This window comes from Bactrocera latifrons, unplaced genomic scaffold (assembly GCF_001853355.1).
Source record: "Bactrocera latifrons isolate USDA-ARS-PBARC rearing strain unplaced genomic scaffold, ASM185335v1 scaffold_253, whole genome shotgun sequence".
In the NCBI taxonomy this organism is placed as follows: Eukaryota; Metazoa; Arthropoda; class Insecta; order Diptera; family Tephritidae; genus Bactrocera; species Bactrocera latifrons.
In genome coordinates this window covers 32,753-44,994 of record NW_017536108.1, presented here as the reverse complement: position 1 = coordinate 44,994, position 12,242 = coordinate 32,753, and the positions used below count along the sequence as shown (strand labels likewise).

The following is a 12,242-nucleotide window of genomic DNA, read 5'->3' as shown; positions in this document are numbered from 1 at the left end:
TTGTGTGGCATTTGGTCCAAAGAAATTATTTTCGTAAAATAATCTTTTTTAAACTTTTTTTCTAGAGTATTTTTTTTTTTGGAAGATTGATATTTTATAAGCTGATCCAATGGAGATTATTCATTTGAAGAGTACAAATAATTCAAGCTTACTCCCTAACTAGCTGGYTTGTCGTTCTTCTCACTCCATTTGTCGTCTGCGATCGAAATGTGTGGCTGTGTATATATTGATGACTCGAAATTTCGACTGGAAGAAGTACATGTTTTAAGACTGGCAGTAATGAGGTTTTTCAAATAATTTGAAAACTTAACCAAAATGATATTCCTTTCTTCAAGTAAGTAAATAGTTTATGATTCGCTGGATCTTAAAATTAATTACATATGTATCTAACAATTCGAAGAACTTATCCGGCAGTCTGGTAGTATTAACAGTAACCCTTTGCTTTTCCGTTAAACTTCAATGGAGAAATATTTGCATTACGCATTTATATTTTTATTTCTTTACATTTGTATACATGCAAATTTACAGTAAATGTACGACTTTTCCAAATCAAAACTTAAGAATATCACTCAAAACCCACTTAGGACTACATTGTAACCAACAGCTGCTGCTTGAATGTCATATACGAAATTCCAGAATTTACATATTGAAATGTAGAATTTAGTCCGATTGCTTTCATATACATGCTGGCATGAACCAAGAGCGGCGGTTCGTGTTAGACTCGCCTCCCTGGATATATTATATATAATATGATTTTTTATTGTAAAATTTCCAAAAAACATAAGTTTTATATCTGTTGGGTAATATATGTATAGTATATTTAAAATGATGTCATAGATAATTTGCTTCGACAAGAACCTTTCAAATTTGTGTTAAAATATTGAGATGAAAATGTGCGTATGAAAAGTATCAGTTAATGAAGAAAACGATAAAATTGCTCGACATACATAATTTGCACTTAGTTTATTAACTAATTTAATTGTTAATTTTTAGAACTGGATCACTGATGTTTGCAAGTTAGTACTGTTTCTTTGTTTTATATAATTAGCATCTATGGACATACGCCATCGGAAGTTTTCTGGAATGCTGCAACGAAAAAAAGTATATAAATATTATTCATATTAAGTAATTAGCTATGTAAAATTATAAAGGTCGACTACGAKTGAAATATTACATATAGTCACCTAAAATGCAAAACGACGTTAAATAAAAAAAATCGAAATTGATGTTTTTATTGTTTACGATTCACTACATCATGTTACATATACAAGTATGTGGCATAAGATTCCGCTGTCAGATATAACCAATATATTATATAATCATTTTATAACCAAAACTCATTTTTTTTTTTACAAAATGAGTGATTTCTATTATATCCTTTTTCCTCGYTTGTAAACTTATGAATGTGATGTTACGGTATTTTGCATTTTAGGTGACGATACAGTCTTATAAACCATATCTTAAGTGTTGATTTGTACACTCTTGCAACATGTTGCAACAGGGTATAATAGTCTTGTTCACCGAACGGTTGTACGTATCAGCTAAAACTGAGCGAGATAGATACGAGCTTATGTATATATAAATGATCAGAACGAGGAGAAAAGTTGAAATCCGGGTGACTACCTGTCTGTCCACATATTCGTCTATAGTTCCACATAATCAGACCACTGCCAAGCCCACAAAACGCCATTAACACAAGGAACTTAAAGTGTCATAACTAAGCATTAAATTAAGATATAAAATAATTTTTTTATATTTTTTTGCACAGGGGATCGCAATAGAAAGGGGTACCACTGAGCAAGCAATTTTGAAAAAGTAGGTGTAGCCCCGCCCTCCAATAAGTTTAATGATATATCTCCTCAATCACTAAGGTTACAACAACTAAATTTACTCAGCTCAAATATTATGAGAATTCCTCCCGACGGTTAAAAATGGATGAAATCGGATGATACCCCGCTCACTTCCCATATAACGGTACGGTTAAAAACTACTAAAAGTATTATAAATCAATAACTAATTATGTACACCAGCATGAGAAGGCTTTTGGTTAAATCACATATCCAGGGACTCGACCGACCGACCGACCGATTTTCAGTAAATTTAGTACGTGACATGTTTCTCATATTCCTATGCCACAGTATGACAATTGGCAAAATCGGTCTACAATCAGCTAGTTCCCACAGAATACCGTTTTAAATTATATTTCAATATTTCACTTTCCAGKGTAMAAATCCACAAATAATTAATACAATGGGATACAAGTGTACACGAATAATGCCTTTGAAGTATGGCGCCTTATTATAATTTCCCATATCCAACCAAAACTGATCAAGCCCAAATAGCAGAAATATGGACTCAAATTGGAATTCAGAGAGAATCCTTTCCAGGCAATAGTATCTCTGTGCATCAAAAATTGGTTGAATCGGCTCAATACTTCCCTAAGCCCCCATAAAAATAATATAAAGATTTTCGAACTTTAGGGTGCTTTTATAATGCATATATCGGCCAATATGTGAGTTATCTCCGGCTGACTTTACTCCATGTGATTAGTGTCTACATGTAAGGTAGGCCTAATAAAACCCAGAGGACATTTTTTTGGTATGTGGCATGCTAATAGTATATGGTATTGGCAAAAACAGATAAATTTGGGATGATACTTAATACAAAGTTTTTCCGGCACCTGAAGGAATTCTTCGGTCTGTGGTCTTTGCAAGTTGCAAGGGTATAAAATGTTCGGTTACACCCGAACGTAGCCCTTTATTGCTTGTTTTTTCTTGTGTTTGTGATATTCTTGAGTTTGTCATGCTTTGTAGATAGACCTTCTAAGGGTAGAAACGAGAAAATATGCAGCAGTCAAATAATTCGGTTTGCAGATAATGCGTACGGTGTGAGTAATGAGTAAAAAAAAAAATGCTCTCAGACGAAACAACCAATCGATGTAGTTCTATAAGGTCTGTACAGGCAGTATGATCACTAAGATCATGGTCTTTAATTGTATTCGAAAAAATATTGTTATTTAGGATAGCATACAAGTTTTGGTTTAACGTAAGATAAAGTTGACTGAGAAGATAAGGAAAAGCGGAAAGTGTCGGCCTTATTGTTCATTATATTTTAAGTATGTGATAGCTCTAAGAAACGTGGTTAGCGCATTACATATTTAGCCTCGTCACAAATCAACGAAAATATTTCAAAATTGCTTAAGTTGCTTTCAAATCGCTTTCACATCCGTCTTCAATGGATATGGCCTTTGGCGCAATCTCTATCTTATCAGATCCAAGAAAATGCTTGTTCAGTTGAAGCAAACGATAAATCGCTAGGAATTTCGTCCAAAACTTAATCTTAGCTGGTTTATTCACCTGAAACTCTCAATGGTGATAATGTGTAGGAAAAAGTAAATACTCGTAGATAATCCCTCTTTATGTAAAACTTCGCAAGTTAATGGAGAATTTCTTAGTGTTGYGAACAATTAATTAAGCTTTTATCTAGGATTTTGTCTGTCGCTGCTTTGTAAGCGACTTATCGCATTTTTTTTTCTTATAAAATTGCACTTTTATTATTCAATCACTTCTGTTAGATTGATTTTAATATCCTTTTTGATATCTAAAAATTTCGCTCTACTTAAAAAAGTTACAAAGTTATWGACTATGCTGTCAATTAGCATTAAAACTGCATTCGCAATTATTCTTTTATGAAAGTACATATCTACATATATGYATGTATAATTTATAGGTACATATTTTAATTTTTTACTTACAAAGATGTCGCAGGCAATTCTCTGTCTTCAGAATGCACAGATTATTGAAGGTTTTCGTCTTTCCAGCGTCATCTATACCACATACCGGTCTAAAGTCCTGCAGATCACAATTCATTTGACACTTAACRTTCGCCAGCGATTGCGCCAATGCGAAGGCGTACAAGGCAACTATTTTAAGAAAAATAACAATAAACATAAATGTACGTGAATGTGAATGTGACTAAATAATTAAGTATGTTTACATAATAATATTAAAAATACTTAACGCATACCACTGCCTTCTAACAATAAAACATTTTATCAGAATAACGTAGTCATCTGCTCTGTTTAAGATGTTCTGGGCATGCAAGAATAATATTAAAGTATATTATATTTTATAATGATAACTCAATATAATTAACAGTCGGATATGCTCAAAAGAGTTAGTTATTACTGATGCCCAAAATCGGACCAAAACTTGTTGCAAAAACGGTTATGTTCAAAACTACTGTATTACACCTTCAGCGCTAAAACCTTCGAAAAAGTTGCGGTTTGGTGTGGTTTTTCTGCCGGCGGCGTCATTGGTTCGCACTTCCTCCGTTATGATCAAAACCGGCACGTTACTGTGACTGCGAATAGCTACTGCTCAATGATAACCAAATATTTTTGGCCCGCCACAAACCACACAACGAATGTCACAATCGATTTATTTAAAACCAAGTTTGGTGAACGTGTTATCTCACGAAATGGCCCAGTCAATTGGCCGCCTTGGTCGTGCGATTTGACGCCGTTAGACCGTTTCCTTTAGGTCAAGTCTATGATCTATGCCAACAAGCCAGAAACGATTGATGAACTTCATATGAAAATCAAACGTGAAATTGCAGCATTTTCAGCCGATTTATGCTTGAAAACCTTCGAAAATTCGGTTTGGTGTCTGAACTCCTGTAAGCGTGCCCGTGGTGACCATGCAAAAGAAATCGAGTTCCATACATAATCGCTTTGAATGTACTTTTACAGGATAACATTTCATTGATATCCCAAAACGTTTTTGCTTTATTTAAAAAAACGTTTGTTTCGCTCTTATTGAAAATTGGTTATAAATCAATGCCTAACTTAAATGTAATCACTCCAGATCTTCACCTGTCTTTAGTATACACTGTAATAAACATTCCCTCAACATTTTGAAATCGAAATTCAAACTATTACGGTCGCTACAGCGTTTCTTGTAGAAAAGGAACAGAGTGGTTAACGCTGCGAGACAATTTCTAAACGCGTTGCTTCTCAGAATGGTATTTTTCAAAATGGTTTCCCCTCTCAAAGGAAGAGTTTTGAAGATATTTAATTCCAATGTGGAGAGAATATTTTGAACGTCATTAAAATTTCAAAAAAAAAAAAAAAATAAAAGCTTCCATAGCGCGATGGCGACTTACTTATAGATTAATAATATATTTGAAATTTTTGTTTTAGATCGAAATTGCCACTACAATCGGCTTTACGTGCCATTTCAATAATTTATTTAACTATTATACATCCAATAAATAAACATAAAAAAATAATTTTGTATTCGTCAAGAATGTATTTATTTATAAAAAAAGCGGACCGATTAGTTGGTCCCTTAAACATAATGTGATTTCAACATGAGCGAAATCAGTCAAGAACTTTTTCGTGCTTCCTGTTTTTACAAACTATCAATCTTAGCGTTTACTTACGTGTACCCATTTATTATATACGGTTTCAGTGGTAAAGCTTAAATTATTAAGTGAAACCATTTCCTATTTCAATTTGGCTGTGATTAAGACGATTGTTTGGTTTTTAGTGCGTACACCTCTTCGCTATTTCCAAAATATGCAATAATCCAACTGCTAGTACACTTATAAACCGAGAGAAAATCGAATTTTAGAGTCGGATTTAGCTGAAGCGAATTCAGGCTAACAAATATAAAACTTTGTCGCATGAGCTTCATCGTCTAAAATAGTTTTACAAAAAAGTGAACGCATTTGCTAAAAATTCTATAAGCTTTTACTATTTGAAAGTTTTATATGTAATTTTCAAGGAGATAAGAAAAAAAATGTATTTCATTGAAATATATGCGAAACACGTTTTTTGTGAATTCATTCACTACTACACATTGTATGTCACTATGTATATGTGTTTAGTAATGTATGTATATATCGTTTTTAATCTTCACTTGCATTCAACACTTTGTCGCTTATCTCACCCATATTAATGAATTTAAATACAAATTCCCAATACCACATTAAAATAATAAACAGACAGCGCATAAAAACCCGCGAGTCGATAGACGCCAATTGGTCTGGCCGCGCTACATACCAGATCGTCGCAATTACGAGTGCACACACCGCCCCTTTCAGCCCATCGTTCCACACATTCCATTGCCATGCAGAAGGGAAACTGTATGTGTATAATTGAAGTGGCGTAATAATATTTATTTAAATAAAAAATATTCTATACATTATCAAGTACACACAATTTTAGACATGACGAAATTGATATTCCCCAGATGGTCGGATAGAGCTTTTATAACATTGGTGAGTAGTTCACATAGTTTTTACTTTACATGTCAATATATAGGCATATATACATATGTATGTACATATATAATTGCAAAACTAACTGCATATAATATCAAGCACAGKTCATATATTTATTCAAGGATTCTTAAGCCCAGCAATCCTTTAACTGTCTGAAAAATTATTTATTTTTATCTTCAAAAACGTCCGCCGTGGCGTTGATAATTCCTCATGCTACTCAAATTTCATTTATTACTTTTGAAATTAAAAAGAAGTCGCAAGGTCAGAAATCCGAGCACCAATTGCCATGGAAGAGTAGTAGAGATTTTGTTTTGCAGTTCGAGTATAATGCAGTCAGATAAAGAGCATGTCTTATGGATCTCAAAACCCGCTGGCTATTCCCTCTTCCACCGATAAGACAGCTTTRCTTTTTCAAAGAAGCTTTGCCAGTGAGACGCAGAATCTTATATTGCGTTTAAACAGTGCCAAACACTGCTAAGCAGTTAGTTTTCCCAGGCGCAATATTTCAGGCTATACATGATCCGTCCAGGAATATTTGGTTTGCGAAAACTTTATGAAGTTGGGCGCCTATTTTCAGAAAGAATTTGTCATCGTATTTAGTATGGAGTGAAGTATTCTTTTTCTTAGTGAAGAGATAATTAGTGCCCAAAATTAGAAAAAAATGGAATATCGTTGTAATCGGTATACATTTGACTATAATAATTCTTAAACTATTATTAAATATTTATCCTATGCCCTTCTATCTAGATGCAAATGCTGTATGAGTCACAGATGTTTATTTATTTACAGAAGAATGTGCCAGTAGGAATGTACGTGCTTTTAATAATTCATTTGTAATCGAATTAAAATAGTAGGAATAAGTCGGATCAACGCATACTGCGTTTCTTTTTAAATACCCAATACGTATGTGTGTGGCCATTGATACAAATAATATTTTATAGAAATTATTTAGTTATAAAATTTTATATGGGAAAAATGATTTTGAAACTGCAAAACAATGAGTCACTTTCGATAGTATCGATATTTGGGCGTAATTTTGAGAAAGATTGATATTCCGTGCTAAAAATATTATTACTACTTTTGTCAAATCTCTACCTCTCTGTTTCCACTAATTTTAAAGACTTCTTTTTAACTCCTTTTTAATATACATATATGGATTTTATATACATATTTATAGTGCCAATAGCGTTCAGGAAATTTATTCTGGTGTTTAAGATATAATAAATACCTTGCCACATCAAGTATTTGTTTTAGGATTTGACGAAATTTGAGTAATGGTCATTCAATGTTCCAAGCAAAAGGTGGCTTTGTACTCTTCGGTCTCAGGTTAGCACAGAGAGTTCAGTCAGCTTAGCGCTACTTAAGGGGTTACATGGGTTTACAGGTTTCAAAAATCGACTTTTCTTATTATATTATATTACTAGAGAACCCGTCCACGCCACTGTGGCTGGTACATAGATGATACTACTACTACCTGTGCTCTGTGCACAGTKGGTGCCTCGCAAGTTCATAATCCAACATATAACTGATTCTGAGAAGTCTTTGAGTGCTCTTTAMTSGTAATAAACCGAATTTTTGCGTCGGTGTGTGACAATARARACATAGCTCCATCATTTTCCACTGAAGTCCAATCCWCAGTCATTGCTTATGAGTTGTATTAAATTTTGACATAAAGAAATAAAAGKTATTCTAWGTAATTACCCTCATTCTAAGCTACCTCCCCACCAATTTTCCGCCATATCGGTTCATTCTTTCGTGAGTTATAAATGGTGTAACTAACACAACATTCTTTCATATATATAGATTCAAATGTAGAATGCTTCTAGAATATTGTTCTAAAGTTTCAAGTTGATCTAWGTAATAGTTTCGGATACACAGCCTTGAGAACTTGTGCTGTGACTTTAAACACGTTTTTCTCGAAACCGTTCTTTTGAAGTCGGTTGGCAAGATTTCTCGAGAACTACTCAACCGATCTTCTTGAAATTTTGCAAAGACCTTTGAGATACAATTACTTAATATCTGGACGAAGAATTTTTTTTTTCGATTACAACTATTTGAAAAAAATTTCACGAAATTTTCACTGAAACTTTCAGTTTCTTTGTAAAAATGACCAATCCAATTTTTATTTTTTTCCTTCGTCCAAGTTCTAGGTTAAGATTTTAACTAAAACATGTATTTTTTTCACTTTAGATGATCCTGTAASGATTTATCCTGCCAACGCGGGCCCACCTTTTACCGGAAATAGCGTCGCAATGGCCGAGTTTTAAATATTTTTTTTCCAAAAATTTCAGAATTTCTTCGTTAATAATGTATGTTTGTATACAATTGATTCCTCACAAGGAACCACTCTGRTTAAATTAAGAAGCATTAACAAAATACGCCTCAACTTATTTCGGGTATAAAGTCTAAAGAAAAATCAAAACTATCGAATCCCCTAGTTTACTCTTACTTAATAGTGTTATAAACGAAAAATGCTAAAATATGTTTACGTACGGGTTAAAATGATGGCGAAGAGCTTCATATTCCTCAATTTAATATTACTGCGACAACGATGGCTCCGTTAATCCAACAAAAAGTAATGCAACAAGATCTGGCTTCGCCGTAAATTGCTGTCTTTTTTATATATACTATGTAGATATCTGCCTTATATGGATACGTATTTACGTAATAACGTTAAAATAAGGCTGGAAACTAAGCACTGGCCAAGATAGTTCACTTGTTCAATTAAGAGTCGCCACGAAGTAGGGCTTGCAACAGGGTAACAGCCTTTATTTGCGTATACGTAGAAGCACAGAATAGAATACACYCACTTTTTGGCACTGACTGATTAAATGTAAGTTTATATAAGTTATTTACTGACGCCTCTTTTTTGCTTTGAAATTTTAATTTTATATCCTCTCTTCTGTAAAATATAAACAACACACGTTTAACTGATGTTTTTTTTTTTTTTTACAACTTTAAACAAACAAAAAATATAACAAAATTATTTAAAAAACATTAACGAATTTTCGCTACAAACACCGTAAGGAATGGTTGTTGAAACTCAGGCGCCTCTTTGCGGTTCTAATAAACGCACAATGCCGTGGATGAAAGCGAACTAAACCGATCGATGGACCGTAAAGTGCGCGATTGGCAAATAAAGTTCGCGATCGAAGTCGATCATTTGAACCGCGAAAAGATTTCAATACACACGCACGCACACACTTTCGCACACAAAACTGTACGCTGCGTTGTATGTTTGTAAGAAAGCGTGCGCGCACGCAGACAGCACTCTACAAGGCGACTGGACGAAGGAGGAACGCGCGTGGTAACCGTATCCTCAGTGGACAAGCCGAAATATTAGAAATTGACTTAAAGCCTGTTTGGCGCTGTGCTTTGCCTTTGCTGCAAGCGTCTGCAACGTACGTATGAATGCATGTATGCGACATACAATGTTGCAGCGTATTAATTTTTTGAAACCTGGCGCGGATATTTGCCTCGAAAGCTATGGCGGCAAACTCAAAAGGTTGGATAATGGGATCAATACGGATGCGTTCGATCCTTCTACAAGATTACAAATAATAATAAAAAAATAACGAATGACAGACTGTTGCTTTGTGAAGCGTTTACTGTTGAAGCTCTAACGTGGACCCGTCGACTGGATACGAAACAGGAAACGCGCTCGTTGCAACACTTGAATGAGCAATCGTTTAATCAACCGCAGCCAACACTGTCGCAGACGTAAGAAAGAATCACAGTGGAACGCTAAACGTACGTTAGTTTTATAGAACTTTTGCGGCGCGGCGCGACAACTGAGTAGCAGCGGCGACGCGACGGAACTGCCGATCAGCGGCTCAGCGCCTCAGCGCCTCAGTGGCTGAATGGCTCAACGCAATCGGATTACTGCTAGCTAAAAGACGTGCATGCCGCTGTATGTATAAGTAGGTGTATACAAACAACAATTGCCGGCTAATGGCTAATAGATTGCGATCGCGCAGATTATGCGCCTCGTTGTTGTTAGCGATTGCGGTTTGGCTGCGACGCTGATGCCAGCAGCGGCATTGCTCTGTTGTTATCTACATAAGTGTCGGGATGATTCAAATGTGTTGCTTGTTAGCTGGAGATAATATATTGGGATTTGTAGACTATTAGTTGCAACAACAATATAAACTTATAAAAACAAGAGAAAACTTGATAGAAAATAATAAAATTAATAAAAAATATGCTACACGCAAGCAAAGTCTCAAAAGCGTCGGTGAATCGTATTCACAATTAATATGTATGTATATGCCTTCGAGGGTAGTCCGATATACTTATACATATAGTATATTTAACAACACCAACCAACGACGCCACTATCCTACTACATTGTTGTAAAGTACATTCTCACAGAAATCGCGCAGGGAAATCAATAAGCGCTAGTGTGCAGTATACGATGAATTTTCACTTTAGAAAGCGGATGTCAAAATTGATTAACGTGGTCGCACGTCAGGTTTAAGCGCAATGTGAAGAAGTTTCAGCGTCGTTTTAAACGTACGACGAATTATGGATCTGATACACACAAGAAACCCAAGAAAAGTCGAAGTAGTGGAAGAGAAGGACAACGGTCACAACCGTCCGATTCGATGGTGAAGTGAAGAAAATACGGACTCATTTGGCGAGAAAAGAGAACGACGTCACCATGACAGCTTTGACAGAAATATCCTTTCCACAAACTTGAAAATGTCACTCGTTTGGTAGAAACTTGTGTCGACAGAGGAGGGTATCGCTGCTACAGAGACCTACCACTTGCGGGCCTCCATAAAGCTTATTTCCAAACAGCTTAAAGAAGTTGAAGAAACGTTGGGTGTAACGCGCTAACAGAAGACTATGTCTTTTTTTTCAATCTCCGTTGCTCTTATACGTAGCATATGTATTTATCGGGCCGCCATCGTATGTACGAAATCCCATAATTACATGCGGCAAAATGTATATATCGCTACTTGGCGCGCACTGAATTTGAATTATGCTAAACTATGCGGTCATACTTCTAAGAGAAGTCTTCACATCACGAACAGTTTTGCGCACAAAATATCGTTTAACTAATATTTAATATTTATTGTTAGCACTTTGGATCACGGTTTACCACTAAAAATTTACATAAAACATCTGTCGCACGCGTTGTCAGTTCGTTCACGTTCTTTGCTTTACTGAATGACCAATATTTGCAAATACACTTTCAGCTGCGTTTCCCCTTGGCAAGAAAGCAATAAATCATCTAGCCGCCAGATAATAGTGTGTATGCGTACGCACATAAATATACGCAGAGCCGTACAAACGCACATATGTACACACTTATACCATACATTTGTGCGCATTAAATACCACATCAATTTCTTCGCGCCTCTCGTCACTGCCTTTGACTTTGAGACTACCTTCCATATATACAGACACATACATATGTATTTTATTTTGACAACGTTGGCAGCCAAACTGCTGTCGCCGTTGGTTATCATCACAAGAGTTTCGTCGTAAATCATTCGTCATAGCCGCCGCGCTGCTAGCAGCCTAGCTGTTCATATTGCTTTGCAGCTAAAAGATATTATTTCATCAATAAAAGTTTTTTTCTTAAGCCTCATCTCACACACTCTCCATGTCTCTGGTGTCGTTGGTTTTACCGGCAGTACCTACCACTGGCATGAAGTTCAAATGAAATTATAAAAGTAGTGAAATTTTTGAAATTCTTTTGTGGATTACTGTGTGTGAAGTTACTGATTCGCTTAATCCACACGAGAATTCTAAAAATTTAATTTAAAATTCCGTATACCATTTGTCTTGTGTTCGAGCATTAGGAAATAATTTCCACAAATTCTTTCGAATTTCTATACTCTTGCAACGTGTTGCTACAGAGTATAATAAATAGTCTTGTTCATCTAAAGGTTGTATATGTCACCTAAAAAAAAAACGATATATTACACGATTATATTTTGTTTATAGTA

At 35.1% G+C, this 12,242-nt stretch overlaps 1 protein-coding gene across 5 annotated transcripts; it reads right to left on the bottom strand.

Moving 5' to 3' along the window:
• Positions 1-470: 470 nt before the first annotated feature.
• LOC108969474 lies at positions 471-11,411 on the bottom strand. Of its 5 annotated transcripts, none has more exons than XM_018934220.1 (4): positions 11,390-11,411; positions 8,779-9,187; positions 3,755-3,922; positions 471-1,086 (listed from the first exon to the last, which is right to left on the bottom strand). In XM_018934220.1, the coding sequence occupies exons 2-4, from the start codon at positions 8,804-8,806 to the stop codon at positions 1,052-1,054; spliced, it is 231 nt and encodes a 76-aa protein (XP_018789765.1). In that variant the 5' UTR covers positions 8,807-9,187; positions 11,390-11,411; the 3' UTR covers positions 471-1,051. The 5 variants fall into 5 exon arrangements, with proteins under 5 accessions (XP_018789765.1, XP_018789767.1, XP_018789764.1 ...); XM_018934222.1 differs by lacking the exon at positions 11,390-11,411 and adding an exon at positions 11,292-11,315; XM_018934219.1 differs by lacking the exon at positions 11,390-11,411 and adding an exon at positions 11,050-11,254.
• Positions 11,412-12,242: the final 831 nt, after the last annotated feature.